This window comes from Colobus angolensis, unplaced genomic scaffold, assembly GCF_000951035.1.
Source record: "Colobus angolensis palliatus isolate OR3802 unplaced genomic scaffold, Cang.pa_1.0 Scaffold90, whole genome shotgun sequence".
Classification (NCBI taxonomy): domain Eukaryota; kingdom Metazoa; phylum Chordata; class Mammalia; order Primates; family Cercopithecidae; genus Colobus; species Colobus angolensis.
The window spans coordinates 5,488,828-5,505,505 of NW_012122932.1; the positions used below are offsets into that span (position 1 = coordinate 5,488,828).

Genomic DNA, 16,678 nt, shown 5'->3' on the forward strand with positions numbered 1-16,678 from the left:
GAGTCTCGCTCTATCACCCAGGCTGGAGTGCAGTGGCGCAATCTCAGCTCCCTGTAACCTCTACCTCCCAGGTTCAAGCAATTCTCTTGCCTCAGCCTCCTGAGTAGCTGGAATTACAGGCGCATGGCACCATGCCTGGCTAATTTTTGTGTTTTTAGTAGAGACGGGTTTCACCATGTTGGCCAGGCTGGTCTCAAACTCCTGACCTTGTGATCTGCCCACCTCAGCCTCCCAAAGTGCTGGGATTATTGATGGCTTTTTAACAATGTCTATGCATTGCTTTTTAAAAGTAAACATAACAGAGTCCACGAGCAGTGGCTCGTGCCTGTAATCCCAGCACTTTGGGAGGCCAAGCAGGGAGGACCACCTGGGACCAGAAATGCAAGACCAGCCTGGCCAACATGCGAAACCCCGTTTCTATTAAAATATACAAAAATTAGCCAGGTGTGATGGTGTGTGCCTGTAGTCAAGCTAGTCAGGAGGCTGAGGCAGGTGAATCGCTTGAGCTGGGGAGGCAGAGGTTGCAGTGAGCAGAGATGGCACCACTGCACTCCAGGCTAGGCGACAGAGTGAGACTCTGACTCAAAAAAAGAAAAAGAAAAAAAAGGTAAACATAACAAAGTCAATCAGATTTACCCAGTAAGACCTAAAAGGAACAGAACTAGGAGACTAGAAATCATGGAGACATTTCAGCTCAATGCCTTCCAGTTCTCCACATATTCCCTGTTCCCCCAAGACTAAGGGAAAACCTTAGCCATGTGACCATGGGCTTATTGCTCATTTTTGAGTTCAAGGCGATCTCAAGCACAAAACTGAAGCTTTCTCTTTCCTGCTTTATAGGGTTGTTGGAGGATAAGACCTAAGCTATGTCAAAGGCAGCACAGAAGAGGCCCGGGCACAAGACCCACTCTTAGTAAATGGTGATATTCACTGTGCTGGTGGGAAGTTGAGGACAGGGGCTCTGTTGTGCTGCCTCTGTGTCCCCACTGGCTGATTATGAGTCCCCCAAGCTGCAGTCAGTAGAGGACAGTCATCAGATGGGGTTGGAAGTGAAAGGCAGAGGACGGATCTGCCTGCAAATAAATGCAGCTCAGCTCAGCTCAGCTCCAGGAAGCCTTGCGGTTTCCCTGGCAACCAGGGGCCCGTTGGTACAACTGTGCAGCTCTCACCAGGAAATGGAAACTGTACCCCCTTTCCAGGGTGTGCTGGGGGGAGGGGGGCCCACATCTACCCCAGGATAAGGCTGGAAGCCAGCTCTGGGTTTCCTCTGACCTGGGGGATGGTAGGGGGAGACAGTGAAGGAAGCCCAAGGCTAGCGGAGAACCAGGGACTGAATGAGACCCAGGAAGTTAGCTGACACAGGCAGAGGGAGGGCTGAGGCCTGTCACCTGCACCTCCAGCCTTGAAGCACTTTCCTCTGGGCTTGTTGCTGGAAATTTCAGCTGCTGGCTGCAGCCCAGGCCCATCTGGAGGAACATCCCTTTCCAAGGAGAGATGGCTCCAAGGAGGTGCTTCCTACTTTTTGGGAAGATATTCTCAGCTCTGAGAGCAGTTTCTATGTGCCTTGTGTGAGTGCACGGTTCATATGTAAAAAGCAAGCTCCTTCCAGAACTAGATGTTCAGACTGCAGTTCTGAGGGCCAGTCCCCCTGCTGATTCCACAGCCCCACCTCTGAGGGCTCTGGGAAGCTCCTGAGCTAATCATAAACACACCATTTACCCTGGCTTTAAGATGGCTTCTGATCCCTTCCAGAGCAACCCAGACCATACTGCTCAAATTGGCTGAATATTTTACATCCAGCATTTCAGAATCCCAGAAAGGCCCTTAATAATCCATGACTCCAAGTCCCTCATTCTCTAGACGGGGTAAAGGCATCTCAGAAAGGGAAAGTGACTTGCCAGGGCCCAGGAAGCAGCCAACATCTCTGCCTAGCAGCCCACACAACTATGGGTCTTGGCTGCAATGGGACACCAGGAAGAGTCCAAATAACAAGACCCCGGTTCTGGTTCCCAGTCTGCCCCCATGTAACTCCAGGCAAGCCAGATCCCTCTCTGAGCCTTAGTTTCTTATCTCTAAAGTGGGAACAACACATCACTCCCTCTTTGGTAGGATCTATCGTTAGAGGCTTTTAGAGATTTCAACCCAGGATTTTCACAGCAGAATACCAGTCCTAGGAGGGTTATCTCCCAGGCCACAGGATTGCTCCCCATCTCCACCGGCCAATATGCATCGTTCATCATCGTGGTTGAAAGAACTGTTTTAAGACTAGTAAACAGGGTCATTCTAGACCTGTGCCTCTTTCCTCCCAGGAACCCTGATTCTCTCAGATCTAGATGAGATTCATTGTGACGACTTATCATGACTGATCATTCCTGAAACCCACACAGGAGCAGAATGAATGGCCTGGGTGGCTTTGTGCTGCTCTGGCCACCCCTTGCCTCATCCTTTTGCCTGCAATCAATCATGTTTCTTCCTTCCCTTTTGAGAGCTCCAGGCTGACTCTAGAAGGAACGGCTCAACCACAGAGATGTGGATAGGGGAAGGGTTTTGTCCAAGTCATGTGAAGGCATGGGCTTTGAGGCACAGATGTTGCAAAGCAGTTTTTTATTTAAGTAAGTTACTTAAACTGAATCTCAATTTCCATGCCTGCAAAATGCAGACAGAAATACCTACAGATACTGAGAAATAAATGAAATAACAGGTGGAAAACACTTAGCACAGTGCCTGGCACACAGTAAAGGCTCAAGAAATGGTGGCTTTTATTATGATAAGCCCAAACATTTACAATGGAGGCAATGTGGCATTAGAATCAATGCAGGCTTTGTGGTCAATGCCCAAGTTCAAATCCTGACCATGCAAATTCCGAGCTTAGTAACTTGGGCAAGTTATGGAACTTCTCTGCCTCAGCTTCTTCATCTCTGAAGTGACACTCTTGTTAAGGTTTTTGTGAAGATTCAATGAAATAAGTCAGGTGAAATACTTAGCATGGCCAGGTACAGATTAAGTATTTAATAAACGGTGACTTCTGTTGTCACAATCATCATTATTACAGTGGTAGTCTCCAAAGTGGGGTGATGGGTATGACAATCCACTGGGGTGCAGGACAAGAATATCACCACTTCCCAAATGTTTTAATCTTGCCCTTTTATGTTCCATTTTTATTTGTTACACATGTATAAAGTTAAAGAAAATATTAGGGGTGCAGGCTGATAGAGGTGCACAGTCAAAATCTGGATTCAATGGAATCAGGGCGGGGCATGCCAGGAGGAATAGTAACACCAGGCTAAGAAAAAGCATTTCTGTCCTTGAAAGGTAGCTTGGGCTGTGGAGGAACAGAGTGCACTTTTGAGGGAAAGGAGATGTTGAGCGTAAGGGGGTGAAACCAGGTGTGGTGGGAGGGTGATTTAAGAAAAAAGAAATAGTATGGAAAATCATGCAAACAAACAAACAAAAAACCCACCCAGACCTCTGCCTCAGGGGAGTGCCTGAGGGACTACAGCCTGAGCCACTGTACTCCTCTGCTCACAAGTCTCCAATGGTGCCCCTTAATATTGGGCTTCTAAGCTCAGCAGTCAAGGCCCTTGGTTCTCCTTCCTGACTTCTTTGCCATCACCACCTTCCTCTTCGCCCTCTCTCCCCTGCTAAACCAGGAACGCCTTCCACCAACATTTTTAATCCAGCTTTCCAGAATCTATACCAGTGCTTCTCAATTCTAGCTTCACTAATAGAACCCGGGGAAATTTTCAAAATTACCAAAGATTTAAGGTCAGACCTTAGAGATTCTGACTCAACTGCTGGGGTGAGGCCTAGGCTTTGGTAATTTCTAAAAACTTTCCTAGGTGATTTTCATGGCAACCAAGGAGGCTGAGAACCACTGTTATCTGCTGGATTCAAGCTACCTTTTCTAACAAGCCGGAAGGTATTCCTCCCTCCGGTGCTCTGAAACCACCTTGATTTGACGGGCTTTGGTCAACCACTGTGGATTTATCATTTCTCCATTAGATAAGGGCTGTAGCCTCCAAGGTATCATGGGAAAAAATCTGTACTTCAAAGGAAAACCCTCCAGGTTGTCTGACTCTAGACTTTCATTGTCTTTGAGCTATTTTACAGGTCAGTAAGTTGCAGATAATTGATGGTAACACAAAGTACTTCTAATATATACTTCTTGCCCTCTCTGGTAAAGGTCCAATTGATTTCCCACCCCCTCAGGTAGAAAAACCAGTTTTGTCTCTAACTGCACACTGCTTTCAATACAAAGGTGTCTTTTGAGCTGGTTATAACATCTGCCTGGTGCGGTCATTGATTAATAAGTAGAACAGCACATGATCATTTTTGTATCTGTATGAGTCATAATTTTACCATTTTTAGAAAATTACTGCAAATGCCTCTTTCCTGCACCCCCTCCCACAGGGCGTGGCTCCTACGGATGGTTGGGGGTAAAATGCACTGAATGACTTTCATGCTTTCTTTAGTGACCTCAGCAAATGGAACCATCTACTATTGGTTTTCAAACTGTGCTTTACTCCTCTTTCTATAGCCAGGAGATAAATTAGAGAGGTTAAGTCACTTACCCAACATCAGAAGAAAATCAGTCATCAAGCAGGGGTATGTTTTTCCATAAACATTTATTTGAGCACCTCCTGCAGACTAGGCCCACTGGTAGGAGTTGGGGGTTGAACAGAAAATGAGACAGACAGGGCTCCTGGCCCCACAAAGCTGGTGACGTGGTGATGTTACACAGCAGTTTGCAGTATATACACATAGATCCTATACCCAACCCATAACCAAGGAAAAATTGAGTATTTACCATGATAAACAGAAATATACTTTTAAAATGACATTGAAAGTACATTTAATAAGGAGTCCAATAGTTTCTTCCTGTACCCCCAAAAGATCATCTTCAGTGACTCCTGGGGTATATCTATTCCACTTAGAATGCCCCTGGCCTATAAAATCTAGATCCTTCCCTCTTTCCCCCTTCTTGCTGGCTTCTCCCCCAGTCTGCAGGAAGACACCCAAGACGCGCTCCATAACCCTCCAGGAGCCTTGATTCTGATGCAGCTGGGGTAAATGCCATCCCCAGGCTCTGTGTGTGGGCATACCCCCCAGCTTGACACACTCGGCTTTCTTAGAGAGCAATATCTTTTCCTCTCCTGACCCAGAACCATTGATCCTAGGGCTGGACAAGACCTTAGGAGATATCTGTCTGCTTCAGGATTGGAACTAGTCTAGCCTAGGTTTGAACTCCAGCTCAGGTCACTTTTGTGAGAGGCAGCAAAGTAGTGTCTCACAGTGTAGAGGCTGGAGCCAGACTGCCTGAGACTGAAGCCTGAGGGCGATATTTAGTAGCTGTGTAGTGTTGTGCAAGTACTGAGCCTCTCCGTGCCTGTTTCATACTTAAAAAAAAAAAAATGATGGGATAAAAATAGCACCTCCCTCATAGGAGTTATGATGAGGATAAAAAAAATTAAGACAAGTGTAGAGCTTAGAAGAGGACCTGGCACACAGGAAACACTATATTTTATAAGCATTTGTCATTATTATTTCTTCCTTAAACTTTTAAGGGCTGGAGTCTCCACGTCTGTAAAATGGGCATTAATAACAGCATCTAACATATCAAGGCTTCAGCCGGGGCCTGGCAAGTTTAAGAGTTTGAGAGATAATAGTGGTTACCATTTTTTTTGTTGTTGTTAATTATCAGGTATTTAATACAGTTCAAGAAAATTGCACCTTTATATCTCATTCATCTCTGTTTATATTTTTTTCTTTTTTTTATTATACTTTAAGGTCTAGGGTACATGTGCACAATGTGCAGGATTGTTACATATGTATACATGCGCCATGTTGGTGTGCTGCACCCATTAACTTATCATTTACATTAGGTATATCTCCTAAAGCTATCCCTCCCCACTCCCCCCAACCCACGACAGATCCCAGTGTGTGATGTTCCCCAGTGGTTACCATTTTATTGCTATTATTTAAGGACCTCCAGGACATGGGTTTTTCAGAAGAGGAACTCAATCAGGTCACCTGCCTTCTCAAGCACCACACACTTTTGAGATAACACAGCACTTTCATATCTGCCATCTTACAGCCTCATGAAGGTATCAATCTCATTCTCATTTTGCAAATAGGCAGGACGTCCAAGGAACCTATGGACAGTCACTCCTCCATAGCCAGTCTCTGTGGGGGCTTCTCAACTCCAGGAGGAAAGGGAATGAGGCTGGATTCCAAGGCAAGTTTATAGGCATAAAGACACCCCTCCAACTTCCTCTCCTCTACTGGCAGGAGAAGGGGTACGTGCAAGCTCAGGAATCATGGTAGACACCACATCCTGTGCTTTGTCGCCACCCAGGAAGTATGTCGGAGGGGCTGGGTGGGGTGAGGCTGGTGACTCCACTGGGCCTCCCCAGAAAATCCTAGAATGGTAGAGCAAGAACCATTCAGACCCAACCCATTTTAATAATACCAGTGGGGGTGTCCTGCGTATATGTCCTATCCCTGTTGAGAGGAAAGGGCTAAGCCCCAGAGGGGTAGTAGGTGTGCCCAGGGTGCCTAGCTGGTTAGTGGCAGGGCAGGGGCTGGGTCTGAGGCTGGATCCTGGTGGCCCAGGGTTCCCTCTGGGTGCTGCAGTGCAGATGTGCCAGTCACTGGCAGCTACCCAGCACTGCAGTCTCCCCCGCCTCATCCCAGGAGTCAGTCTCAAGAGGCCAGGCCTTGGGCTTCCCTGGCCCCTCCTCTGCACACTCACGTCTACATTTTGCCCCAGCAACAGCTGTGGCCCTTATCCAGAAACTGCAAATATTTTCTGTATCTCAGCAGATGCTGCCTTAGGAACAAAGAGTAGATAAGGCAAAGAAGGATGGATGAATGATTGTCACAGCTGCAGAGGGGGATGAAAGCCTCTGCCTCCTGCCCTCCCCAGCTCCACCCAACTCCCAGAATCCTAAATCTTAGAACAGTTGAACCCTAGAATGTCTGCACTGGAAGTGGCAGGCAGTTCAGCAGACTTTGCTCCAGATGGGGCACAAAGGCTTAGAGAAAGGGCTTGCTCAAGAAGCCCCAGCACACCTGGACTGTAACCCGGCTTTCCTCTGACCCCAGGCCAGTGCCCTCTGCATGGCTGAGGGCCTGCTGCTAGAAGGTCAGGGTCCACAGGGGCTGAAACTGGGGCGGTTGTTCGCTTTACCATGAAGGGTTAAGCAGGTCAGGATATCCTGTCTGGGTCAGTGGGAGCAATTCCAAGCACGTTTTGGGCAAGGGGAAGGAATAATGGAGGGAAAAGGGCGGACTCTTGGGGGGAAACCAGAGTCCTTTCACAAACTCGGGAGCCATATGTCCAAATTTGGAATTGTCAGAGAAGACCCACTAGAATCTAGGGAAAAGAAGGAGGAGGCAGGAAGCCATGGCCAGATTAATTGTCCCAAAGGACCTCCTGCCCCTTCCCCTTGTAGGGCCTACAAGGGTTGTGCCAGGCTTCCCAAACCTATAATCAAGACTCCCAAACCTGCAATCATTCCATACAGCTGACAAACAAATCAATTTGCAAAGCCATTGTTTCCTTTGAAAGAGACTGGGTTTCTCAACTATGGACTTGGAGAAGGAAATCCAGGCTCAGAGAGGGAAAGCCACCGCCCAAGGTCACACTGCAAGAGGGGCTGGGATTCCGATTCAGGGTATTTCGCTCCCATGCTGGTATATGGGGAATCATCTGAAGCCCTCGAACTCTGGGAAGGCCTAGACCTCTTAGGGGAAGCAGAAAGAAGGGTAGTGCCCCTGCCTCACCATAGGAAGCCTCGGAGCCCCGTTGGGAGTCGGCATTCATAGACGAGCAGTGGCCCAAAGGGGATGGGGTCCATGAGGCCTTGAGGTATGTACGGCCAGACGTTCAGCTGTCTGCACGCAGACAGCCCTCCCCCAACACCACACACAAGCCATTTTATAAGCAGCTGGAGGGTCCAACGCTCCAGCTCTCAGCCTTGGGCCTCAACCACACCCTTCTCTGCGGATCCTTTGATTGGCGTCCAGCTGACTCAACCCCGGACCTTCAAAAGTCTCTTGAGCTCCCCAAGTTAAGGCCGGCAGGACCAGCCCCTGGCCCCCAAGTTAAGGCCGGCAGGACCAGCCCCAGCGCCCCCACCCTCAACCAGACCCTCTGCAGCGCCAGGACTCCCTCCCTTCCCCTCCCCTCCCCCAGCCAGGGCGCCCTCCGCCCACGCCTCTCCGCCCCGGCCCCAGATTTGCTCCGCTGCGCCCCCCAGACACACCCAGTCCGCGACACTCTCAGGTTACCGCGCCCTCACGTCCCCGCTCCAGGCGCGGTGCATGGATCAGCCGATGACGGGGCGCTTATTGCTTGTGTCCCTGCAGCCCCAGGGAAGGGGTTCCCAGAGCGACTCCCGTCTACAGCCTCAGCCCACTCACCGCGCAGCGGAGGCCTCGGGTCGCGGACGGACGCACGGGCGCAGGGACTCGAGGACGCAGCGCTCGCTGGATAGGAGCCCGTTAGCCCAGCAGCAGCCGCAGCGCGGGGCGGGCCGGGAGGACAGCCGTGGGCTCCGAGCCGGACACGTGGCGCGCAGAGGCCAATCCAGAGCGCCCGCCTCCCTCCTCCACTCCACCCCTCCAGCTCCTTTGCTCTTGGAATCTGAGAATGTCCCTAGCCAGAGGGGCTCGCTGGGAGAACCTCCTCAGTTCCCAGACCCCGGACCGGAGACCGAGAAGGAGTAGGGGCTTTGACCAAGGTCAGGCGGCCCTTCAGGGCTAAGAAGTCAGGGCTCCTGACTCCCGGTTCTGGACACTTTCCCGCAAATCCTTACAACTCGCCAAAGCTTTGTTGAGAAACAGAAAATTGAGGTTTGCCAGGGGCACTTTATCTGCCAGGTCAGATTCCATGCCTCAACAGCTTCATCAGGTCGGTTACATTATTTACCCACTTTCAGGAGGAGAGCCCAGTCCAGTTCCTGGACCAAGGTCACACAAATAGTGAGCTGCGGAGGCACGCTCCTTCGTGCTCTGGGAAGCAGGGGAAGGCAGGCAGGGAGACCAGCAGTTGTAATCCAGCACTAGAACAGGAAAAATTGATAAACGGAATACAGAGGAAACAGAATTATTGTCCCCAGGGTATTGGTAAGGAGATGAGGAAGTTAGAAGAATTGGACAGATACCTGTGGAAAGAGTGTTCCAGGCAGAGGAAACTGCTGGAGCAAATGCTCCTAGCAGGGGGCGACCTGGCGCCTCCGAGGATCAGCAGGGGGACCAGTGTGGCTGGAATGGACTGAGTGGGAGGGAGAGGAGAGATAAGAGGGACCCAATCAGGTGGGACCTCCGGGGTCCTTGAAGGCACTCTGTCTCTTATTTTGAGTCAACTGGGGAGCCATTGCAGATTAGCAAAGGAAGGACATTATTTTTGGGCAGATGAAATCCACCTACCCGTTATTTTTGGGTAGGTGAAATCTACATAACATAAAATTAACCATTTTAAAGTCAGCAATTCAGTGGCATTTTGTACAGACACGATGTTGTGCATCCACCACCTCTATCTAGTTCCAAAATATTCTCATCACGGAAAAAGAAAACCCTATACCCATTAAGCAGCCACTCCTGACTTCCCCTTACCCCTAGTCTCCGGCAGCCACCAATTTGCTTTCTGCTATGGATGTGCCTGTTCTGGATATTTCATATAAATGGAATCACGTGATATGCAACCCTTCTTGTCTGACTTCTTTCATGTGGCATTTTTTTATTTGTTTTTTGTTTGTTTGTTTTTGTTGTTGTTTTGAGACAGAATTTCACTCTTGTTGCCCAGACTGGAGTGCAGTGGCATGATCTTGGCTCACCACAACCTCCGCCTCCTGGGTTCAAGCGATTCTCCTGCCTCAGCCTCCCAAGTAGGTGGGATTACAGGCATGCGCCACCGCACCCGGCTAATTTTATAGTTTTAGTAGAGACGAGATTTCTCCATATTGGTCAGGCTAGTCTTGAACTCCCGACCTCAGGTGATCCACCTGCCTCAGCCCCCCAAAGTGCTGGATTACAGGCGCGCCTGGCCTCATGTGGCATGTTTTTGAAGTTCATCCAGACTGTAGCATGTATCAGCACTCCATTACTTTTTTTTTTTTCAGTTGGAGTTTCACTCTCGTTGCCAAGGCTGGAGTGCAATGGCGTGATCTCGGCTCACTACAACCTGCGCCTCTCGGATTCAAGGAATTCTCCTGCCTCAGCCTCCGGAGTAGCTGCGATTACAGGCATGTGCCACCACACATAGCTAGGTTTCACCATGTTAGTTAGGCTGATCTTGAACTCCTGACCTCAGGTGATCCACCCGCCTTTGCCTCCCAAAGTGTTGGGATTACAGGCGCTCCATTCCTTTAAAGGCTGAATATTTTTCCATTGTGTAAGTACACCGTAGTTTGTTTATCCATCCATCTGTTGATGGATAGTGCATTGTTTCCCCCTTTTGCTGATTGTGAATAGTGCTGCTAATGAACATTTGTATACAAATACTTATTTGAGTACCTGTTTTCAGTTGTCTTTGTGTATTTACCTAGGAATGAAATTGCTGGGTCATATAGTAATTCTACATTTAACTTTTTGAGGAACTGCCAAACATTTTTTTCAGAGTGGCTGCAACATTTTATATTCCCATCAGCTGTGTCATGTATGAGGCTTTTAATTTCTCCATATCCTTGCCAACACTTGTATTTTATTTTTTAAAAATTTGTATCCAGCCAGGCACAGTGGCTCATGCCTGTAATGCCAATACTTTGGGAGGGCGGAGGTGGGTGAATTGCTTGAGCCCAGGAGTTTGAGACCAGCCTGGACAAAATAGCGAAACCTCATCTCTACAAAAAATTAGCCAGGTGTAGTGGCGCATGCCTGCAATCCCAGCTACTGGAGAGGCTGAGGAGGGAGAATCCCTTGAAGCTGGGAGATAGAGGTTGCAGTGAGCGATGATCACACCACTACACTCCAGCCTGGGTGACAGAGTGAGACTGTGTCTCAAAAAAACTAAAATACAAAAAACTTGTGCTCTAGTCATTATGAAATGGCACCTATAATTGTGTTTTTGATTTTCATTTCCCTTCTGATTAATGATGTGGAGCATCTTTTTTGTGTGCTCATTGGTCGCTATTTGTACATCTTCTTTGGAAAAATATCTATTCATGCCTTTTGCTCATTTTTAAATGGGGTTGTTTGTCTTTTTGTTGTTAAGTTATATGAGTTCTTTATATATTCTGGATAAGACTTTGGTTTTTTTTGTTTGTTTGAGACAGAGTCTCGTTCTGTTGCCCAGGCTGGAGTGCAGTGGTGCCACGTCGGCTCACTGCAACCTTCGCCTCATGGGTTCAAGCAATTCTTTCTGCCTCAGCCTCCCAAATAGCTGGGATTACAGGCAGCAGCCACCATGCCCAGTTAATTTTTGTATTTTTTTTTTTAGTAGAGACAGGGTTTCACCATATTGGCCAAGTTGGTCTTGAACTCCTGACCTCAGGTGATCCACCCACCTTGGTCTCCCAAAGTGCTGGGATTACAGGTGTGAGCCACCACGCTGGCCAAGACGTATTTTTTAAAGGGTCACTGAAGTCTCCTGTGTTGAGAATACCGAATACTGTTAGGGGGAAGAGTAGAAGAAGGGATCTGCTAGGAGATTTCGCAGTAATCCAGGCAAGAGATGATGGTGGCTCAGCCAGCCTGGTATAAATGCAGGTGGGGGAAGTGGTTGGAGATGGGATGTATTTGAAGGTTGAACATGATTTCCGAAGGATCAGTTGGGAGGGGAGAAAGAGTCAAGAATGGCTTCAGGGATCCTGGCCTGAGCCACTGGAAGGATGGAGTTGACATCAACTGAAATGAGCAAGGCTGCAGGAAAAGCAATTTTGGGAGTTAGGAGTGGGGAAAAGATCAGGAGTTCGGTTTTTGACCAGTTTGTTGAACATTTCTATTAGACACCTGACAGGAGATGTCAAGTAGGCAGCTGGCTAGTCAAGTCTGGAGTTCAAGAGATGAGATCCTTAAGGGAGAAGAGAACTAAATATGGAGTCCTAATTTGGGAAAAGCAGTCAGGCTGGTGGGACCAAGGGAAAGCAAAAAGAGAAAGCAGATAGCTCTAAGTCTGCCTTTCTTCGTGGACCACGATGCATAGCCGTCCTGTGCGAATAACTCACAATCTTATCTGCGCCCAGCTATCACCAGACCCTCGGCTCATAGAAAAATGCACGCAAGCTCCCTGCACCCTTGATGTTATCGGTACTGCACAGAGCCCTCCAGCACACAGCAATAAAATCGTTAGCCAGACTTTGTTTTCTTGCGGTTAGCTTCTGTTTTGCTAACTTGCCCATTGCACCCTTGCAATATATTTTATTTTATTTTATTTATTTATTTATTTATTTAAGATGAAGTCTCATTCTGTCACCCACGCTGTAGTGCAGTGGCACGATCTCAGCTCACCACAACCTCTGCCTCCCGGATTCAAGCGATTCTTCTGCCTTAGCCTCCTGAGTAGATGGGATTACAGGTGCGTGCCACCATACCTAGCTAATTTTTGTATTTTTAGTAGAGATGGGGTTTCACCATGTTGGTCAGGCTGGTCTCAAACTCCTGACCTCATGATCCGCCTTGGCCTCCCAAAATAATGGGATTATAGGCGTAAGCCACCATGCCTGGCAGCAACGTATTTTCATACTTTCTCTAATAAATCTGCCTTTCTTTACCTACAACTGCCTTGGTACCTGCCGGTACCACCAGCCCCAAATGGTTGCTGATCACCTATGACACCAAAGACCAAGTCTGAGACACTCTTATGTTACCAGCTGGGGAGAGGCTAGGCCTGGTGACTCATGCCTGAAATTCCAGCGCTTTGGGAGGCTGAGGTGGGTGGATCACTTGAGGCCAGGAGTTCAAGACCAGCCTGACCAACATAGCTAAACCCATCTCTACTAAAAATACAAAAAATTAGCTGGGTGTGGTGGTGCATGCTGTAATCCCAGCTACTTAGGAGGCTGAGGCAGGAGAATCACTCCCAGGAGGTGAGGATTGCAGTGAGCTGAGATGGCACCATTGCACTCCAGCCTGAGGGACAGAGTGAGACTCTCAAATAAAATAAAATAAAATAAGTTTTAAAAAAAAGAGTTGGGGAGAAGAAAAGAATTCAGCAAAGGTGACTGGGAAGGTGACTGTAGTAAGATGGGAGGAAACTACCCCAGGAGAATGTGGTAGCAAAGTGAAAAATAAAGGAGTGATCAATTGTGTCAAATGCTGCTTTTAGGTAAAGTAGGACAAGGTCTACAAATCTATCATTGTGTTTAGCAATGTGAAAGCCAACATATCTCTTGCTGTAAATTGCAGAATGTTGGGGGTAAAGACCTGATAGGAACTGGTGTAAGATAATAAGCGTAAACTACTTATTCCAGGAGTTTTGCTGCAAAGGCCAGCAAGGGAATGAGGCAGTGTCTGGCAAGGGAATTGGTGTCAAGAGAAGGGCTTTTGTTTGATTTTTTTAAAGACTGAAGACATAACAGCATATTTGTATGCTGGTGGGAATTATCCGATAGAAAGTAAAAAAAAATCGATGGAGGAGAGAGAAGGGAGAATTCCTGCAGCAATGTTTGGAGACAGAATGGGCTGTAGTGTGCAAAGTTAGGGCTATTCTTAATTTGCAATAAAAGTAACTGAAATTTTTGGACTTTACCCAAATTCAGCCCATGTGACTGAGGCAGGCTTGAAAGCCAGATTCCCTTGACTGGAGAGCCCAGGGCCTTAATTTCTGAGCTGCAGCAGCAATTAGGACTAAATACTAATATACTGCTCATTCTCTTTGAGCTAATCATCACTTACCAGAATCAATCCTAAGAGAATAACCTAAAATACAGAGGAAGCTGTAGGCCCAACACTGTTTTATTGTTGTTTTTGGAGACGGGGTCTCACTCTGTCACTCAGGCTGGACTGCAGTGGTGTGATCATGGCTCCACTGCAGCCTTGACCTACCTCCCCAGGCTCAGGTGATCCCCTCACCTCAGCCTCCCAAGTAGCTGAGACTACAGGTGTGTGCCACCATGCCAGGCTAATTTTTATATTTTTTGTAGAGATGGTGTGTCGCCATCTTGCCTAGGCTGGTCTCCTGTGCTCAAGCCATCCTCCTGCCTCAGCCTCCCAAAATACTGGGATTACACCAGCATTGGTATAATGTGAGCCACCATGCCCAACTTTTTTTTGTTTTTTCTGAAACAGGGTCTCGTTCTGTCCCCCAGGCTGGAGCAGTAGCACGATCTCAGCTCACTTCAGCCTCAACGTCTTGGGCTCAAGCTATCCTGCCGCTTCAGCCTACGGAGTAGCTGGAACTACAGGTGTGCACCACCACACCCAGCTAATTTTTTTCATTTTTTTTGTAGAGATGAGGTTTCACTATCCAACACTGTATTTTTAAAATTGTTTTTTATTTCAATAGTTTTTGGGGAACAGGTAGTTTTTTGTTACTTGGATAAGTTCTTTAGTGGTAATTTCTGAGACTTTAGTGCACCTGTCACCCAAGCAGTGTACACTGTACCTAATGTGTAGTCTTTTTGTTGTTGTTGTTGAGACGGAGTCTCGCTCTGTCGCCCAGGCTGGAGTGCAGTGGCCAGATCTCAGCTCACTGCAAGCTCCGCCTCCCAGGTTTACGCCATTCTCCTGCCTCAGCCTCCCAAGTAGCTGGGATTACAGGCACCTGCCACCACTCCCAGCTAATTTTTGTATTTTTTTTTTTAGTAGAGGCGGGGTTTCACCTTGTTGGCCAGTCTGTTCTCGAACTCCTGACCTCAGGTGTTCCACCCACCTCGGCCTCCCAAAGTGCTGGGATTACAGGCGTGAGCCACTGTTCCCAGCCCATATTTTCTTCATTTACTCATTGGTCGATGAACATTTAGGCTGGTTCTGTATTTTTGCAATCGTAAATTGTGCTACTATAAATGTATGTGCAAGTGTCTTTTACATATAATGACTTGTTTTCCTCTAAGTAGATACCCGTAGTGGGATTGCTGGATCAAATGGTAGTTCTATTTTCAGTTCTTTAAGGAATCGCCATACTGTTTTCCATAGTGGTTGTACTAGTTTACCTTCCCCCACTGGCAGCAACACTATATTTTTGAAGTGCAAAAGGGAAACAGCCTACACATCCAGGAGCTGTGGAATTGCAAGCAAGCCGGGGTCACGCAGCCTTGCTTCCAGGTGGAAACAAACCCTGGAAGGAAGCATATGTGGATTGGAAACACGTAAAGATGACATCATCTTTTTGGCACTTCCCAGGCCCCTTCATCTGTAGAGTGGCCCATCTACAGGTGTCTGTAAGGGAGATGGCATGATGCTGTGATTTGGGCTGGAACAATGGCCTGAGATTCCAGATTTTCTCACTTCCCTTGTCAGGGCTATAGTTTCTCTGATTATAGGAGAAGAAAGTTCAAGATCTCCCAGTTGCCCACTGAGGAAGCTGGAAGTGGTCAAATATTGCCACCTGCTGGCAAGTTCCAGCTTGGCCTGGCTTCAGAAGAGGGTGTATGTTCCCAGAGATGGGTCTCACCTTAAGCTCACTAGAGGAAGGGGCCCCAGGGGATACTGCTCCAATGACGACCTGGAACACCCGCTTCCTCCACAAAAAGTCCCCTTAAGACCTCTCTCGGTGTCTGGAATTCCTCCATAAGGGTTAAGGATTGTTTGTTTTTATAAGAGAAAATAAGGAGATTCCTACCACTTGGCATGAAACAGATTATTTTCTACTATGAGGTCTCAGCAACGGAAGGCCAAGTTATAGGATGGCAGGAGCCCCTGGGAGAAGGATAGGCCTGAAAACAGCTGTAGTTAGAAAAAGCAGGGTAGTACAATGCTTTACAGTACAGCCTTTACATTTAAAAGAAAATGAACGAAAAAGCCCTGGGCTTCTCATTCCACGACGTCCTAGCTCAGTGACTGTGAACCATTTATTTTTTTTTTGTCCGAGTTTCTGTTAGCTCAGTTATAATAATGAGTACTATAAAAGTATCCACCTTGTAAGATTGTTATGGAATGCACTGATATGACAACAAATCATTTAGCAGCAACTAGCACATAATAGAATAAATATAAGCGTTACTATTACTATGAATTTAATGGATGAAGTCCTGGCCTATTCATCATAAGAGGTGAGAGCTAGTTCTAACTGGGTTCTATTACCTTGCTCTTGAGTTTTGTTTCTATATGTACAGAGAGGGGAATGAGAATGAATTATGTCTGAAGATTCTTTTTGTGTTCAGACATGATGATTCTGAGTCTCTAACCATCTAAGGGTCCATTTCCTGGTTGAAGAGCCTGTTTTAAGATTCTATGACTCTGAGATCCTCTTTCTGGAATTCCAGGGTTCTATAACTCACTCAAAATTCTACCGAAAGGTTCCATTTGCACAAGTTATTCCCTCTGCATGGAATGAAAGTTCTTCCAAGCCTGGAAGGGCTTGCCTCACTAGCTCTTACTGCACATTTCGCCTTAAACAGCCCTTCTCCGAAATTCCTTCCTAATTCATCCTCCTATGTCTGTTTCATTTTTTATGAGACAGAGTCTCATTCTGTTGCCCAGTCTGGAGAGCAGTGGCATGATCAACCTCCATCTCCTGGGCTCAAACGATCCTCCTACCTCAGCCTCCTGAGGTATGTGCCACCACACCCAACTAATT

General features: G+C 47.5%; 1 protein-coding gene across 1 annotated transcript in view; it reads right to left on the bottom strand.

Moving 5' to 3' along the window:
* ANXA6 (annexin A6) overlaps nucleotides 1-9,232 on the bottom strand; it is a 60,524-nt gene extending 51,292 nt beyond the window's left edge. The window contains exons 1-2 of the mRNA XM_011931618.1: nucleotides 9,168-9,232; nucleotides 8,937-9,065 (exon numbers count right to left, since the gene is read on the bottom strand). Coding sequence (XP_011787008.1) covers nucleotide 8,937 — 1 coding nt within the window. The 5' untranslated portion in view covers nucleotides 8,938-9,065; nucleotides 9,168-9,232. The remainder of the gene's footprint in view (nucleotides 1-8,936; nucleotides 9,066-9,167) is intronic.
* Between the last annotated feature and the right edge of the window lie 7,446 nt (nucleotides 9,233-16,678).